The 18,273-nt window shown below is 40.4% G+C and overlaps 1 protein-coding gene across 1 annotated transcript in view; it reads right to left on the bottom strand.

The window, feature by feature from the left end:
- The window catches only part of myo15b (myosin XVB), a 58,879-nt gene that overhangs the window by 617 nt on the left and 39,989 nt on the right, over nucleotides 1-18,273 (bottom strand). The window contains exons 43-68 of the mRNA XM_041816075.1: nucleotides 18,080-18,158; nucleotides 17,332-17,439; nucleotides 17,104-17,254; nucleotides 16,564-16,654; nucleotides 16,219-16,486; nucleotides 16,002-16,114; nucleotides 15,763-15,822; nucleotides 15,529-15,604; nucleotides 13,599-13,717; nucleotides 13,102-13,217; nucleotides 12,564-12,705; nucleotides 12,359-12,470; nucleotides 11,795-12,125; nucleotides 11,644-11,707; nucleotides 8,233-8,305; nucleotides 8,073-8,149; nucleotides 7,891-7,967; nucleotides 7,642-7,772; nucleotides 7,437-7,531; nucleotides 7,246-7,323; nucleotides 3,673-3,769; nucleotides 3,385-3,533; nucleotides 3,178-3,308; nucleotides 2,762-2,895; nucleotides 2,544-2,677; nucleotides 478-618 (exon numbers count right to left, since the gene is read on the bottom strand). Of these exons, the coding sequence (XP_041672009.1) occupies nucleotides 478-618; nucleotides 2,544-2,677; nucleotides 2,762-2,895; nucleotides 3,178-3,308; nucleotides 3,385-3,533; nucleotides 3,673-3,769; nucleotides 7,246-7,323; nucleotides 7,437-7,531; nucleotides 7,642-7,772; nucleotides 7,891-7,967; nucleotides 8,073-8,149; nucleotides 8,233-8,305; nucleotides 11,644-11,707; nucleotides 11,795-12,125; nucleotides 12,359-12,470; nucleotides 12,564-12,705; nucleotides 13,102-13,217; nucleotides 13,599-13,717; nucleotides 15,529-15,604; nucleotides 15,763-15,822; nucleotides 16,002-16,114; nucleotides 16,219-16,486; nucleotides 16,564-16,654; nucleotides 17,104-17,254; nucleotides 17,332-17,439; nucleotides 18,080-18,158 (3,147 nt within the window). The remainder of the gene's footprint in view (nucleotides 1-477; nucleotides 619-2,543; nucleotides 2,678-2,761; nucleotides 2,896-3,177; nucleotides 3,309-3,384; nucleotides 3,534-3,672; nucleotides 3,770-7,245; nucleotides 7,324-7,436; nucleotides 7,532-7,641; nucleotides 7,773-7,890; nucleotides 7,968-8,072; nucleotides 8,150-8,232; nucleotides 8,306-11,643; nucleotides 11,708-11,794; nucleotides 12,126-12,358; nucleotides 12,471-12,563; nucleotides 12,706-13,101; nucleotides 13,218-13,598; nucleotides 13,718-15,528; nucleotides 15,605-15,762; nucleotides 15,823-16,001; nucleotides 16,115-16,218; nucleotides 16,487-16,563; nucleotides 16,655-17,103; nucleotides 17,255-17,331; nucleotides 17,440-18,079; nucleotides 18,159-18,273) is intronic.

Below are 18,273 nucleotides of genomic sequence, written 5' to 3'. Positions count from 1 at the left end.
TGTTCTTTACCTCTCCTTAAGATAAGATATCAGTGCATCAGCTGTAGTCTCCTCTCCTTTTTTACCCTCATTTATGTGAGAATACCACCAGATTGCAGATACAGCTAAAACTTTCACCATTATAATTATTATTATTATTCATATTATTATTCATATTATTATCATCACCATCATTATTGTTATCATCCTTATTATCGTTATTGTTATAATCATTACAATTACTATTACTATTATCTGTGACTCAGAATTATGTATTTTATATGTGTTTATCTCATGTCAAAGTTTCAAATTTGCATGCTTGTATGCTGTATTTAAAAAAATATACAAGAAATTTAAACCAATTACAGAGCATTTTCATTGTGCATCACATATTTTGGTCCGTTTGTTAATGCCCCCTTGTGAACACAGACCAAAGTTGATGTAATTTATGCAACAAAGGAGCACACTGATCCATGATTCAGACCTGGGAGCTGTTACCTGTTTGAGCTGAATAGTGATCTTTTTTCGACGGGCTGGATTGCTGTAGTCGATTTCCACTGACGGCATTTTGCTCGATTTCTTTTTGAAGGCACTTCGCATGGCCTGAATCTCTGACAGAGGAATCTGAAACACTTGTTCCTGAAACACAATGAAAGAAAAAATGTCAGAAATCAGTGCTGTTTGGTTAGTGGTGGAGCGTAACAACACCAGTCGGAATACTGATTATTTCTGGCATACAGTTATGAAACATTCAGTAAAAGATTAACAGCCTGTTACAGACTGCTCTTATAAAAGTTCATCTTAACTCCACTCTGAGGGGTTCAGTCATGTCTTAGATGTGTTCAGATGTGTTAAATGTTGCCTGCTGTACAGTGACTCCTGCTAGGATTCCTTTGCTCACGTTTCTGGTGAATTATTGTTGTTTCTAATGTTCGACACTTCTGCACCATGAGTGAAGTTATCCACTGAGTTAGTGAGTTCTGGCCTGTGGCAAGGAGTGGTCTGCTATAACGGTGATGTGTTGATTCTCTTAAGGCGGCCTTACACCTAACGACGTTTTCCTCCAATTTTAAAAGAGCAGACAAAATTTCAAACTCATAGTAAAATCCTGGGAGTCTTGCTAAAGTTGCAGCTCGCTCCTGTTGTTTGGTCGTTATGTGTGAGGTGGTCATAAGACTCGATTTTAGCCATTTTAAGGCAGTCTTTCTGCAGTCTTGGCATTACGATAATATATCAAAAGTTTTTGATACTGTCGTTAAATCTTAAGTCTGGTCGTATTCAAATTGTGTTTGTCAGTGACTTTATCGTCGTCCACGACCAATGGGAGCCAGTGTTGTGTGTAAGCATATTAAATCATGTCATTTTAAAAAATATAAACGTGAGCGTAGATCAATGAGGAGCTGCTGAATGTCCGCTCAGGACTCAAGAGAGGGAAAAACTTTTCTGCTAGAGCTGCGGCCACATCTGTGATCATTCCAGGATGACATGGCAGGTACAGTAAACCTCCATTGGGATTTTTAAAGTAAAAGCTTGGTCAGTTTGTTTCCCTGGTGAGACTACTTGCGTTTTCATACAGTACTTTTATTCTGAAGTGTTTCCAGGATAGTTCTGCAGTTGTTGCAAAGTTGCTTCAGTGTTTAACTTTCCTGTCGTTTCTGCTCGATGTAAGTTATTCAAAAACATCAGATTATAAGAGATATTAACTTGTATGCAATCTCCCACTCTATCTTCTCTTCCCAAAAATTGTTCTAGTGAATTTCCACCAGATACATGATGGGATATAATCTCAAACAGAATCGGATTTTAGTCTTGTAGTTGAGAGGGTCTCAGATGTCAGTCTTTAAAGTCTTTTAAAAGTTTAAGCAAAGTCCTCTGCTGTAAGGCCAGCCTTATCTATAGATTCTGTTTTGGTCTCTTTGACCATCCCTACCAGAAAATACCTGACTTTGTCACAGGTGCTGAAAAAGAAAGTCTATTTTTGTTTATTATGAAAAGTGCAATACATGTGTCAATAATCAAAACTGTAAAATCTTCAAATTTACACCCAAAGTGAGAGAAAAAACACATTGGTGTGTTAAAATCTTTTAGCATTATTCTGTATTTTTTGTAATTAATTACATAAATATTTAGACCTATCATTGTTAATATGAGGATTAGTAGTTTAAAATTATCCACTTGGAAAACAAATCTAACACTACAAAGAAGTGCTGGGCTAAAGTAACACTGGTTAGTGTTAAGAAGAGTTGATTTTTAACTCCAAAAAGAGTCACCAATAATGACGAGTAGTGTTAGGGAACCAATTCTCCATAAAGAGTCATGAAGGCATGGTAAAAGCATCCATATTAACTCTGATAGTGTTAATTTGACTACACAGATTTGCTGTGTCCCCATCTAAAAGTTCCTTAACATTTGAAGTACTTCAGTTAACTCATCTGTTTCCCTCTTTATTCTACTTCTATTTTACTGTATTTTCAGTCTAACAGAACTTGGATTGATAAACATTTTATACCCAGGATATGATTCATTCATAACAGATAGTTAGATGCAGTGGCTCCTGATCATACCTGTGATTTAGGGTGAAGAAACAGCACCCCCTCCTGGCTGATGCTCACAACACATGGAGACGGACAGCCACGCTGGCTCACCTTCTTGGCCATGAAAACACTGGAGCCAAACAGGGGCAGGGTGGTGAGAATCTCTGAAAACCACAGGAATAAGATGAATACATTACTATGGTAAAAATGAAAAGGAGTAGAAATGGAAAGAAGGAGCTTTTACCCACCGATGAATTGTATTTTGGCTTGTTGAGGGCTGAGGGACAGGTTGGCATTCATCTGATTGTGACAGGAGTTGAGGATCTCCTCAGACATACTCTCAACCCAGCTCTGTTTTGGCAGGTAGCTCTTTATCTCCTGCCTAACACAGTGAACAAACAAACATATTTCAATATAACTTAAACAGAGTTTAAGACGATGAGGGGAGATGGGAGTTAAATGTTTAATTCTTAGCGTTTTAAATGCCTCAGGCCCTGCCATAGCCAGGGGTAGGAGCATCATGATTGGACTGTTTGACGCTTTAAATGCTTTTAAATTTTATTTTATCTTTGTACAAATCTTATATTTGGCATTTTTGCAAATAAAACAAGACATGTGCCCAATAATGGGTGCTTAATTGTGTCTCTCAGCCTGTTTGACTCACAGTGAGGGCGGGTCATTCAGTCCCTGGGCCAGATGCTGCAGGGCCGAGAGCTCTCCCATCTGCTGGACTGATGAGAAAGCAGCTGTAGCAGGAGGAAGCATCATGCGACCACTCAGCAGATCACCCAGGAGCTGAAACACAGACAGTACAGAGTTAACAGACTCCCCTGTATTTCTCCTCCTCCTGTCTGTGAACTGTTGTTGTCACCTGCTGGTAGTGAAACTCCACATAGAGGTCGCTGTCGAAGGTGAGGGGGATTTTCCACATCACCCTCCGCATGCATAAGGAGATGGAGCCATCGTCCAGCACATAGTCGAACAGATACTCCGCAGCACTGAGGGGACGAACCAACCCATCTGACAGAGCAGAGAAGAGAGAAGAAGAGAGGAGGGGAGATGAAGCTTACGCAGTTGTCTTAACTCAAGAATCAGTGAATCCAGCGTCATGCATTGATGTAAAGCTGTTTATTAACTGAACCTGAAGACTGAAGTTTACCTTCATGTCTGTTGGCGAGGATGAAGAACTCTTTCATTTCTGCCTGATTAGAGACTCCCATTTCAGTGCAGAACTCTGACACCACATCTGCTGCCATCTAGAGAAAGAAAAGAAAAATACAACCACACAGATGATGACATGAACAGATAATAGTGCTGCTGTGGTTCAGAGTATCACTTTACAATAAGGTACACAAAAATCAGCATACTCACTGGATAACAAATGAGTAACTAGCTGCTGTTTAATCAGATGAGGACGTAATTATTAGCCCCCTATGAAAAGATATTTTTTTAAGTAATTATAGCCCACAGCTTTTCCTAGCATCCTAAGGTTTATTTTTGATGCTTACATCATTTTACTTTGCACAAAGAAGCAAAATTATTTCACTAAAACAAAAACTACCAGGGTCTAAATGATTAGCCCCCCTGATGCTAATAGTTAGTTGTTTCTCCTTTTTGCTGGAAACAGCCTGCAGTCGTTCATTGTAGATTTAATCAAGTCTGTGACACATCTCCTGAGGAATCCTAGCCCGTTCTTCTTTGGCCAATCTCTCAAGCTCCTCCAGATTTGATGGTCTTCTGGCATGGACCTTGGTCTTCAGTTCAGCCCACAGATTTTCAATGAGATTCAAGTCAGGGCTTTGAGCCAGCCAGTCAAAAACGCTCACTCTGGTCTTCTGGAGGAAGTTCTTCACCAGGAGCCACATATGTTTCAGGTCATTGTTTTGTTGGAAGACAAAGTTACGACATAGACCCAGTTCAGCTGCTGCTGCCTGAGGTTTTTCTTTCAGAATCTTCACATATCCTTCCACCTTGACCTGAGTCCCAGTTCCAGACTCATTAAAACATCCCCACAGCATAATACTCCCACTACCATTAGGGGACAGTTCTGTGGCTTTTATGCCTCTCCTTTTTTTTCTCCAAACATAAGCAACGTCTCTATGGCCAAAGAGCTCTTGTTTGGTCTCATCTGACCAAAGGACATGCTTCCAGTATGACAATCTTTCCCCATGTTGTCCTTAGCAGACTTCAGTCTGGCTTGAAGGTGTCTCTCCTGCAGACTTTTTCTTGGTCCATTCCTGTACAGGGCTCTCGTGACTGTCCTCTTTGAGACTACAATTCCTGACTTATCAGTTTAGACTTCAGAAAAAGAATTGCTGATGCTCACAAAGCAGGAGGAGGATCTACAAAGTTATCACAGTGTTTCCAAGTGTCAAGAACTGAAGTGAGAAGTATCTTCAAGAAACTCAAAGAGAGCCACACACTCCAGAACAAGCCTGGCAGAGGTAGGAAGAGAAATATTTCAAAGACTCTGGAAAGAAAACTAGTGGGAGATGTGTCTAAAGACTCCAGAGCAACTGCTAAGACACTAGTGAAGGACTAAGCCAAGTAAGGAATCGTAGTCTCAAGAAGACAATCACTAGAGCCCTGCACAGGAATGGACCAAGAAAAACTAAATTTCTGCAGAAGAGACTGAAGTCTGCTAAGGTCAACCTGGACTTCTGCCTACCAGAAGCATGTCCTTTGGTCAGATAAGACTGAACACCACTTTCCACATTATTAAGCAAATGACATTTTTCTCTTATTTTCCGAAATATTAATGCAAATGACAGTAAGAATATTTTTCAAGTCATCAGCCATTAGAGCATAAATCAAATGTTCTTAAACAAACTTCATAATGATAACCATAATTTAAAAAAAAAAACAGCATCCTCAAAATGAACCATTCCACATTATAAAGCAGGCCACAGGTTTAAAGCAACATAGGTAAGAAAAAGGATCTCTCTGCTGCAGAAAAGCCTCAGATAGTGTAATGCCTTGGACAAGGAATGAAAACATTAGATATTTCATGAAAACCTAAGCCTGATCATCGTACTGTGAAGGAATTTGTGGCTGATTCAGAGCGCAGACAGGTTCGTGCAGATAAAGACATAATGAGGAAGGTTTCTGACAGACAAATTCATCGGATTAAGAGAGCAGCTGCTAAAATGTCATTACAAAGCAGCAAACAGGTGTTTGAAGCTGCTGGTGCCTCTGGAGTCCCAACAACCTCAAGGTGTAGGATCCTCCAGAGGCTTGCAGTCATGCATAAACCTACTATTCAGACCCCCAAACCAATGCTCACAAGCAGAAACGGTTGCAGTGGGCCCAGAAATACATGAAGACTCATTTTCAAATTGTCTTTTTACTGATGAGTGCTGTGCAACCCTGGATGGTCCAGATGGAGGAGTAGTGGATGGTTGGTGGATGGCCACTATGTCCCAACAAGGCTGTGACGTCAGCAAAGAGGGGGAGGAGTCATGTTTTGGGCGGGATTCATTAGGAAACAGCTGGTAGGCCCTTTTAGGGTCCCTGAGGGTGTGAAAATGACCTCGGCAAAGTATATAGAGTTTCTGACTGACCACTTTCTTCCATGGTACAAAAAAGAAGAACCATGCCTTCTGTAGCAAAATTTTCTTCATGCATGACAATGCACCATCTCATGCTGCAAAGAACACCTCTCTGTCATTGGCTGCTATGGGCATAAAAGGAGAGAAACTCATGGTGTGGCCCCCATCCTCCCCTGACCTCAACCCTACTGAGAACCTTTGGAGCATCCTCAAGCTAAAGATCTATGAGGGTGGGAGGCAGTTCACATCAAAACAGCAGCTCTGGGAGGATATTCTGACATCTGGCAAAGAAATTCCAGCAGAAACTCTCCAAAAACTCACAAGTTCAATGGATGCAAGAATAGTGAAGGTGATATCAAAGAAGGGCTCCTATGTTAACATGGAACTTGGCCTGTTAAGATTTTTTGATTGAAATAGCTTTGATTTCAGTAAATATGACCTCCTAATGCTGCAAATTCAATGAATGACCATTTTCAGTTCTTTACAACGTATAAAATCTTTTAAAACTCTGTTTTGCATAATAATGTGGAACAGTGCATTTTGAGTTTTTTTTTATTATTATGGTTATCATTATGAAGTTTGTTCAAAAACATTTAAATTATGCTCTAATGGCTGATGACTTGAAAATATTCTGACTGTCATTTGCATTAATATTTCAGAAAATAAGAGAAAAATGTAATTTGCTTAATAATGTGGAAAGCAGTGTAGAGCTATTTGGCCATATAGATGTTGCTTATGTTTGGAGAAAGAAGGTAGAGGTGTATCGCCCATAGAACACCGTCCCCACAGTGAAGCATGGTGGTGGGAGTATTATGCTGTCGGCATGCTTCAGTGTTTCTGGAACTGGGAATCTGATTAAGGTGGAAGGAATCATGACGAAAGAAGGATGTGTGATGATTTAGAGAAAAAAAAAAAACTCAAGCAGTCAGCAGAAAAACTGTGTCTGGGTTGTCAGAATGACCTAAAACATCCGTAGCTCCTGGTATAGATCTTCTTCCAGAGGACCAAAGATGAACGATATTGACTGGCCTGCACAAGCCCTGATTTGAATCCCATTAAAATAATCTGTGGGGTGAACTAAAGACGAAGGTTATAGTAATTTTGTTCTCATCTGTATCAACATCTGGTTTCATGTTACTTTTATTTTCCCCACTGAGCTGAGTGGTAACAGGTAAAATTCTTACACTGAAGCTGCGTATCTTGATGGGGAAGTTGACTCCTCCTGGCAGCCCAATAGGGATACGACGAGAAGTTTTACCAGCCTGCAGAAAGTCAGCACAAACTCGGATTTTAATTTGTATTGTGAGTGAATGTACCAGTTGAAATATATCATGAATGCCTGCTTTTCTTTGTCAAAAGGTGTAGGTTAACTTGCCATAATAGCCTCCATCTCAACGTGTGAAGGGATGTTACGACGACCGCCAAAAGTGAGAGAGCGGTGCAGGTTATTGAGACATACACCCGCCAGCTCTGTGGACAAACGTGAAGTTTTAAAAAGTATTCACAGACAAAAACAACTAATTAAATAGATGTTAAAGTGGTTTTTAGAGGTTATATTTGTTGTGTTTTGTTATTTCAACCTTGGTATGGGTGTTCGTAGTCCACAGAGATGTCTTGCAGGTGTTGTGTGACAAACGGCTGCAAAGTGCTTGTGCAGGGGAAGAAACCAGTCACCAGGTTGAGGAGCCGCCAGCCCAGAGTACATGTAGATCTGTGGACAACAAAGACAATATGAAAAAAATGGTGCATTTCATTGCACATATATTTATTAATTTTCTGATTTTACTCAAAGTTTGTTGAAAATGTTGAAAAAGTCGACACAAACTCACTGCGTGGGGTTGTTAGTGACTTGTTTGATGACCTGGCAGTAGATTTCATCTCTCAGTGGCTCCTTCTCCTTCCCCAACTGATTAGGACAGAGAAAATATTCTTTATTTTCACATAAAAATGGAGATTAATACACTCGAATCTAACTCAGCCCATTAGATTCATTGTTTGACTGAGCACTAACCAGCAGGATATTATTGAGACAGTTGGACTCGTTGTTCTTCGCCATCATCGGCATGTCGCCCATAAACTGCATCACGTCTGAACAGAAAGATCAGTATAAGGATTTCGGTAGTTTGCAGGAGTTAACTGCATGTTGGCATAGGTAGTGTGGATGTACTTACTGGTAAAACACTGCACGGATAAATCATTGCTCTCCAGATCACTGTAGAGGATCAGAGACTCCTGTATGGGAGCCTGAAAGGGAAACAAAGTGAACACTCAGATGACTAGTAACTCAAAAAAATCACATATAATTTGCTTTCATCATCTGAAAACTTATTATGCAATTAACACCCATAATATTCAGACATTAAAAAGGCCCAAAAAGCTGTGCAGCTGCATGCTGTTTGCTCTTGTTTTGTGTCCGAATGTGGAGAGAAGCCTTCTGCACCTTTGCTCTGCATGTTGCTGAGCTCTCATGCTAATGGAGCTCAATTCTGTCCACATACAGGTATCTGCCATGGAAGGCTCCTGGAGCCGTAACGGAGCAGAGATGGAGCAAAAAAGAACCGCATAAGGTTTATTTACTAAACAGAATACCAACGTTTTATTTCATTCATAAATTTCTCATAAGAAGGGAGAAATGCACTTCAAAAAAAGCACTTCCACTCCCATCCTGGGATCGCTTCCAGCATGAACCAGGAAGTGCCCTTTTAAATGAATATTTAATATGCCTCAAGAATCCTCAATTCAAAACAGGAAGTAGTATTGAGAAGGGGGCTGCAGAGTTAGGAGGCAATGGTCTTAACTTGCTGAAGATGAGTGTGAGTGTTTATGTTAGAGAGTTGAGATGGGTGATTGAACTTTCAACCTGTGGCAGCATCCATGACAAGACACAGCCAACTACAATGATAAGAATTAAAGGGGACATACAGTATTGTGCAAAATCACTTTTTCAGGCTTTTCTAACAAAAACATGTGCCCCTGGCCTGTCCACAGTCCCCTCAAGTACAAGAGACCCCCCCCCCTTCAGAAAATGTGTGCTGAAACAAGCCGTTCTTGAGCCAGATCCATGAAGCCACATCCATTTCCTGAGAGGGGCGGAGTCAGGCAGCTCATTAACATTTAAAGTCACAGACATGGAAACCAAATCCAAAATTGAAGTGCTTTTTCAGCAACAGACTTCACAGGCATGTTTGGGGGACCTCTTAAACTAATATCAACTTGTCTTAGGGGGGTCAAATTTGCCCCCTTTGAGAATTTCTCTGTCTGGAAACTTTTAGGAAATATTTAAGATACTGTAAGACTTCAGTAAAAAACATATGAGTGGTCACTATTTGAATAAGTATGGATTTCAGAGCTGGTTGCAGTTGCCACCAGCTCTCAGCAGACGTTATTGTTCTGTTCCCATTGGGTATTTGTGAATTTGATGCTTATTACTATGAGGCTGACTTGTGTAGAAAGAAGTCACTACTCCCCCCAAAAGACTGCTCTTTTAAATTAGTGCAAAAAGCACCAGTGCAGAGCAGAGGCTCTCTGTACTCTGCAGTGCAATGAAAAGAGTATTTGACTCTTTCTACATATATTTGGGAAATAAAGTTTCTTTGAAACTCATTTGCATTTAGCTGGTGCAGTCCTTTTGACAGCCAGGCCTTTATGGTTTTGTATTCAGCAAGTTTCACTGCAGGTTGTCTTTTACAGTACACACGTGAGAACAAATTAAAACATTAACACATTTAACCAAGGCATTTATTTTTTGGTTTTGAACAAACCATTTAAAACACCCATGCACAATGAAATAAGAGATGCACAACACTGGATTATTGCAGATATATGACATGCTGAATATATACAAATTCAGTTAAGCCATTATTAGCTAAAACTTTAGTCCTTAAAACACAGTCTTTAAGTTTAAAAAATGAGGATGAACAAATAAAAAGACTTCAGCTGACTTAGGTCAGGATGTCGGTCCTTCATAAAACTCTGTAAACATATTCATACTGCTCATAATTACCATCCTGTATGAAACAGGATGACCCATCCCAAAATATTTGTTTAAAATCCAAAGGACCAGAGCGTCTGTTAGCTGGTATTTACTGGTCTTTGGAGGATGTCCTGCGATATAAATATTATCTGCCAAAATGTCCTGTTGTAAAATATGCCAACCAAAGAAGTAAATAACGATAACACCACATTATATTTTGTGCTACCATGAAGAGATGTTGCAAGAACACTTTAATCTAAACTTAAATTTCACTTCGACCTACTTCCTGTGCAGTGCTGGGGTTGTTTATCTACGTAGGCAGCACATGGCTAATTTAGGTGGATGTATTCATGTAATCAACATGAATGATGTCAAACAAAGCCTATCTCCTGGAGAATTTAGAGCTGCTGTAAAGTATGCAGGGATATCAACGTATGGAAGGATTTTGAGTTTGTCATTGTGCAGATAATAAAAAAACCTGATGGCAAGAGCACCATGGCAGAGTGGTCATGCTAGGGGCGTCCTGCTAATCAGCAGCAGTGTGGGAAGACTATCGAACAGAGGTGGACTGTGCTGAACAAAATAAACCATGATGGTTGGATATTACTGGTTTAGCCGAGGTTACAGTTGAGATCACCAGTTTATGAAAACTTATATGGGACAATTGATGGTAAGACTCAATTTGGATTTGTAATGCTGAGTTTTGTAAGGTTTCTTTGGGCTTAGTATGTCTTTATGGATAGATGAAGACAGTGGACAGAATCAGAAACAGGGATGAGAAGCTGGGGAGAGACATGGGGCACGCCTTAAACCACTTGACCAACTGCGCTCCAGGGAAGGTAAATTATAAGGTGGTGGCTGGTTAACAGAGCACTGGTTAGTTATTTGCTAGGACAATTTGTTGGTGTTTTCTGTGGAGGATGGTATTTTGTTGTTGTTAACTGCTAAGCTATAATAGCAGCTAATGTGCTAATGGGTTAACCTAGAGCTAATCGTGGTAATTTGAAGCTAAGTGCTGTTGTTGTTTATATATTAAATGTAGGCATATTTTGTGCAATTGGCTGCATGTATACAAGAAAAACCTCACAATTTTCATTATTTTTGTTTAGACAACTTACACAAAGAATGCCTTTCTGCAGTAATTTCCATTTGATAAGTATAAACAAGCAGGCCGCAATAACAGGGTAACAATTACTCTGGTTTACCATGAGGCTTGGTTTCTTCAGTCTTGATCCTGAGTCAAGTTCAGAAAAAAAGACTGTCCTTAGGCCCGTTTTAGCCCAGACGTGAAGCTTTATACCAGTGTTTCTGCTTTTGATGATTTATTGCTGTTAAACGCAGGTTTTTGCTCACATATGGCCAACTAAAACTTAAGTCTGGTAGTTGTTCTAAATGGCCGAAATTCTTCAGGTCTACCGGTCATTTTGGCTGGAGACATAAAGTCTAGCAGATAGTTTCAAAATCTTATTCATCAACAAACTACTGACATTTGTACACTTTGTTTGACACTTGATCAGCTATGTTGCTGGAGGTCATCAGGGTAAAATGGGAGATTTTCCCATGTGGAGTGTGTCTATTCAAACAAGAATCAGGATACTTTGAGCCTTACCTCTGTGAACTGAACAGTGTCTAAGAAACTTTTCCCACCATCTGGCAGACCGTTTTCCCCCACTCTAAAATACACAAATAAAAGAGTCACAAATAGAACCAATAATGTGATTTAGAGACTAAAAACAGGCAAAAGGTACACCCCTCAGTACCTGAAGTACTTCATTGCAAACTCAGCCATGGGCGTGAGAGGCTCCATCTCATGGTCTGATCCTCTGATAGAGCTCAGGGGTGAGACTCCTCTGCTGGGATGCTCTGGGTTTGGGCTTATGTTCTCTCTGAAGATTGGACGTGAAGGTTGGCGTGAAGGCGGGCGTAAGGGTGAGCCATCAGCTGAGCGCACGGGCCTGCTGTTCCTCATGCTTTTCCTCCTGTCGTCTCTTTTGATCAGGTGAAGGTTGTGGTAGTCCGGGGCTGCAGACGGCTGGGTGAGATCTTCAGAGAAAAGACCAGAGCGTCCCGCAAAAGTGCCAAAGCTCCAGCCTGGATGGACAGAAATAAAACTGACATTTAATGTCGAAATTTTGATTTGAATAAATCACATAACACCTAATGACCTGCAGGCCTCACTGGCCTCAGTTAGAGTCAATGTTCATGGTTCAACAATAAGAAAGAGACTTGGTAAAAATGGCATCTATGGGAGACTTCCAGGGATAAAGCCACTGCAGACCAAAGAGAACACAATGGCTAATCTCACATTTGACTAAAAACATCACCTGCTTGTAACTCCCTCATTGGCTGAAGTTTGATGATGTCACCCCGGTTAAAACTGAGCAGGCTCTTATCATCCGTCGTGAAACTCTTCAGGGCAACTACATAGCCCGAGTCCTGGAGAGAAAAGAGAGAAAGTTCACATAAGTAAAAGGATGCTACAAACCATCAGAGAGAAAAATGATTGATGATGAAAGTGTGAGGAGTTACCCTGGTGACTTCCTGGAGGAAGAGTTGGATCATGGCAGTGATCTGAGGAGCTTTTGATGACTGCAGAACCAAGTTTTCACCCTTTAGCTCCAGCTGAACTTTGTCTGTGCCCTGCAGCTCGACCGACAGCAGCTCTGCAAAACTGGGATCATACACATCTGAGTTAACATTCTGTGCATAAAATATGGGCCAAAAATAAAGATTTGTAAATGGAAAGAAAAGAAAAACTAAGAATTTTTTTTTTTTTGTTGGTAATACAGCTATTCTAAGACTTCTTAGAGCCTTAAGATTTGAGAATTGGGCATGAGGTGTATGCATTAAAGCTGCACTAAACCAAAAATTCACAATAATTATTCTTAAAAAAGGAAAATGCAGCCCGACTTCATAGTGAGTTGTGTGACTCAAAATTCATGGCTGAATTGCAGAAAAATCGCACAGTGTACACCCGGCTTTAGTTACATTTTACACAGCCCTCCAACTTTTTTGGAATTGAGGTTGTAGTTTGTGCTATGTTTATGTTCAGAGGCTCTACATTTACCTGTAGCTCTTGAGCTGATGGAGGTGTTTGGGGTTGATGCCTGAAGCTCTGGCTTCCTTCAAGAAACGAACGCCACGATGAGACACGCCCAACACCTCGGCGTCCCCAGTGTCCGACTGTAACAGATTCATACGCAGCGAAGACGGCTGATGATGCTTGTAACAACGACCATCCAACGATGGATTTTCTATGTGCAGTTAACTAATCACGCTTTTAAAATATAGGTTTAAGAATGATTATTTTGCACAAATGTTCTAATCCTTATTGACAATGTAAAGCAATTCTTAAAAGCCATATCGACTCAAATAGAATAAGAAAACAATAAAGAGATAGAGACTTATTGGAAATGCATTGCTTTTTGAGGAAATGAAAAGAAGAAGAGCTCTAAAAAAGAATAAAGAATCTCAAAATCTTGGGGTTAATTAACTTTACTCTGGCCTTTAGGAGGAAAAGTTTTAGTACAGTTTCATCTTTATTTTTCCCTCTGTTCTGCTCACCTTAATTGGGAAGAGGCGGGTAAAGTAGTTCTCCCAGTTATCACGAGCAGCGATGACGATCCTCTTCTTCATAGTGTCGTTCTCGATGGTGCTGATAGTCGTTCCCACATTGAAGGTTGCTGTAGAGAGGAAAATCAGATAACTATGGGAAACTAATGAAGATACACCTGATAATTTAGTATGCCCTATAACGTAACAACTTGCCCCTCTGATACTACAGCATCATCAATTACAGCAGCTTGGACACCAGAACAACCTACAACAAATGACTCTGCAGATTCCCCTTTAGTGTACTGCAGACATTTCAGATCAATCATGGTCAACATAATCTGGCTTTTTAACAAAAAATGTTATTAAAAAAACTGTTTAATGTCAAGATTTCTGCAAAGTATAATCTAACAAAAATATGTTAGGTAAAATAAGTGACTGGAATTAATATTCACCCACTTTTACGTGACTGACCTAATTCAACAGAGGTCCAGCCAGTTGGTGCTGTTAGTCTCACAATTAGTGAAATGAGGATCCCCTGAGTGCAGTGAATGTGTCTCAAGTGATTGTAGTATAAAGACACCTGTGTCTAGAAGGTCTAGTCACTGGTTAATCAGTATTCCTGGCTACCATTACACCCTGAAGGCAAAAAAACACCCCAGAAATTCAGAGAAAAAGTTATTTAAAAGTATAAGTCAGGAGATAAAAAAAAAAAAAACATTTCCAAGGTACTGACCATCAGGCAGAGTTCAGTTAAATCCATCTTCATGAAGTGGAAGGAATATGACACGTGTAAATCTGCCTAGTTCAGGCCGTCCTCACAAACTGAGTGATCAGCAAGGAGAAAAGAGAGGCCACCAAGACATCTATGACTACTCTGAAGGAGTTATAAGCTTCAGCAGGTGAGATGGGAGAGACTGCACACAACAATTGCTTCCCGGGTTCTTCACCGGTCAAAGCTTTATGAGGGAGTGAGAAAGAGAGTGAGAAACAGAAAGCCACTGTTGAAGAAAACTCATTTAATCTGGCCTAGAGGTCCCAAAAAGGCAGAAATTTCTTTGATCTGATGAGACCAAAATGGCACTTTTTGGCCATCAGACAGGACACCAAACTCTGCACAACACACCATCCCCACTGTAAGGCATGGTGGTGGCAGCATCATGCTGTGCGGATGCTTCTCTGCAGCCAGACTTGTAAAGGTAGAGGGTAAAATGAATGCAGCAAAATGTAGGAAAATCCTGATGGGCTATTATTCAGTCTGCAAGAGAACCAGAAGATTTCATATCCAGCAAGACAATAACCTGAAGCATACAGCGAAAGCTGCACAGAAATCGATTACACACAACAAGGGGAATGTTCTGGAGTGCCTGAGTCAAAGACCAGACCTCAGTCCAATAGAAAATTTGTGGCTGGATTTAAGTTTTGCAAAGAAGAAACAGGAGTGTGGAGTTAAATTACAGTGCTCAGATGTGCAAGTCTGATTGAGACCTATCCACACAGACTTAGTGTTGTGATTGCAGCTAAAGGTGACTCTACTAAATACTGACTTGAAGGGTGAATGATTATGGAGTCACTTATTTGACATTATATCTTTCTGTTTAATTGACATTGCTTTGTAGAAATCTGTTTTCACTTTGACATTAAAGAGATTTTTGTATTTTTAAAAAAAATTAAAACACATTTTATTGACCATGATTGATTTATAAAAACCAACAAAAGGGTAAAACATCCAAGGGCATGGGTAATTTTAAAGGCACTGTAAATGCATAATATTTGATCACTTCTGCTTAATTTACTGCTGAGACCTGAGGACGACCTACTTTATCATATTTTGGAGCTATAATCCGACTTGGCTGCTGTATGTGGAGAGTTTGCAGTGAGAATATGAAATTATTTCAACAACATTGCAGACATCTCACTGCTCTGTTTAATTTTGTCTTACCCAGCAGATCCTTCATCTTCCTCCTCTCCTCTCTGCTGATCCTCACACAGCTATCAGAGTACGTATCCCTCATGATCTGAAATATCAACACAGGAAAGACAAAGTGTTATGTTCTGATGAGCTGAGAGGAGATAAACCAGCTGTTATCAAACAAAAACCATGGAAAATAACTTAATCTGAGTGTTTACTAAAGTCTGTAAGGTTAAATATGATGAGATTTGTGTTTATACTGACCTGTTCACACAACAGATTGAGGATGTATGGTCTGTTGAACATCTCTTTAGGGTAAAACACCTAAAATAACATTTAAAAAATGTGGTTAGATCAGGGGTACCGGCATTAAAAAAAAACTAACTGCTATCTAGTTACTATGACAGTTTTGGTGTACCTAATTGTAAAGTGTTCAGGAAATCTTTTCTCATTTACTGTTCATGCTTTTCCCTACAGCTCTTGCTCTGTTGTTTGTTTCTTACCTCTTTTCTCAGGAAGAGTTTTCCCGGCATGTTGGCGTTGGATAAGTAAACATCTGGAGAGAAACGATGCAGCTGTGAGCGAACGCCGTCCTCGTCTCGTTCAACTTCAGTATCTAAAAAAATAAAACAACAAAACAGCCCAGGATAAAAACAGATTTTCACTCTAATTATAAAGAAGCATTTGATAGGTTAAATGAGAATGTGACGAAATACCCACACAGAGACGGGGCAGCCATGGGTGGAGGGTCTGGGATGCTCTGGAGGATGGGTGCTGGCTGTAAAGGAGGAGGAGGTGGTGGCGATGGTGGCAGTGAGTCGGGCAGAGGCGGTGGAGAACTCTCTGCGTTCCTGGACTTGAACAGTTCTTGGAGGAACTGTTGTTTCTGTCTCATGCTGTCAGAGTAAATGCGAGGACCGCTGTTTGAGGGAGGACTGGGTTGAGGGGAGGGGGTCTCCTCCCTCCTCGGAGGAGGCGCCCACTGTCTCTGCAGGAGGAGGAGGAAAAGGTGAGCATGTTGAATGCTTAAAAAAACAGGAATCACAGTCAGATTTTAATCCTGACCCTCTGTTGTTGCACTGGTGCTTTGTTTTTAAGTTTGTCCAGAGCTTCTTGTTTTGGGTCACTTCTCTTCACAAACACGCGGGAAGACTGTCTGTAAAAGAAGAAAACAACAGCTAATTACAAACACTGGAAAGGTTTAAAATCCTCTGAATAAAGCCAGAGAGAAGACAGGATTCAATATTTTTGATATCAATAAAAGGACTGTCCAACAATCTATGTATGTATTTGTGACTTAAATTTTCATTAACTCTTATGGCAGCAGACGAGTAAAACACACATTATAATGTACATAAAAACTAACAAAAGTGGCAGGAAACACGACAGACTGATAAGTGTAGCCGACATTGTGTACGACAATTCAAAAGCACACATGCAGAGTTAACAAGAAGTCATCTACTAATTTGATACCTAGTTTTGATGCCAGTATTTATTTATCTTTATGTAAAGTGTTAGCAAAATCAGAGTTGAATTCATACATTGACTGCACCAGTGTTTTAAAGACAGACCAGGTTAAAGGTGAATCTAAACCCTCAAACTGACCTGACAGGCGTGAATGCTTTGGGTTCTGGTTGTGGTCTGCTGTTGAACTGTCTGATGATTTCCCGGATGTTGGAGGTGGGCTCCGGCTGAGGGGTTTGTTCTGGTTTCGGGGGGTCTTCTGCTCGGACAGGGGGTGAGCGAGGATGCCTCACTGTGGAAAACTTTCTATATCAGTTCGTGGATTCTGAAAAAAAAGCAGAAATGATCTTGGACTTCATATTTTCTTACCCTCAGGTTTCGGAGGTGGGGGTGAAGGTTGTCGTCTGGGTGAAGGTTGTCGCCTGGGGGGGCTGTGACGGGCCGGCCGAGGATTAGATTCCTTGCGTGATGGAAAGCCTGGAGATAAGGAGAGGAGAGACATTTAAAGGCCTAAAAAATTTTATTGCAGAAGTGGAAGAAAGAACATCCAAACAGCTTTGTTAACAGGTCAAATCCTCACAAAGACTGGAGGATACCAGCCCCACTGCGCTTTAGGATCTGGTTGCATGAACTCAGTTTTCCTCTTGGAGAAAGTGCAAACTATTATTTTAAAATGCCACTTCAGTGCCACGGACTGATCGGCTGCATGCCACGTCACACAGATGCAGTAGTTTGTGCAAAAGGAGCTCCGACCAACTAGTGAGTGCAAAATGAGCATAATTTTCTAGAAGGTCAACATTTCTGTATTATAAATCCATTTCTGGACTGATGTTTTGTGTTTTTCTAATATGATGAGATAGAGGATTTTTTTTGTGTGTGTGCTGTAAGCGGCAATCATTGACATTAAAACAAAAAATTGCATTTTAATATTTCACTTTATATGAGATGAATCTAGAATATGTGAAAGTTCCCCTTCTTGGATTTAATCACAGGAAAAAATGAACTTTTTCTTGATATTCTAATTTTTTTTAGATGCACCCACTATAGGTTTAAACCAAGTAAGCCATGTAGTATTTATTTCAGCAGTCATTACTGACTGCTTGTCACTATTTCTCACCAATTTTCTGGAAGAAGTTCCTTTTGTCCCTGAAAGACTGCAGGTCTTCAGGATCGGGCATGTCCGCCGCTCTCTCTGGCTGTGGAGAAAATAATGTAAGTTATCGTCACACAAGCAGAGCCTTATCATCTATTCTTCCCAAAACTTAAGTTCTTGCTGGATGTAACCCAAAAAAATTTATGTTAGGAGAGATA

Source organism: Cheilinus undulatus, linkage group 20 (genome assembly GCF_018320785.1).
Source record: "Cheilinus undulatus linkage group 20, ASM1832078v1, whole genome shotgun sequence".
In the NCBI taxonomy this organism is placed as follows: domain Eukaryota; kingdom Metazoa; phylum Chordata; class Actinopteri; order Labriformes; family Labridae; genus Cheilinus; species Cheilinus undulatus.
This window is presented reverse-complemented; position numbering and strand designations above follow the sequence as displayed.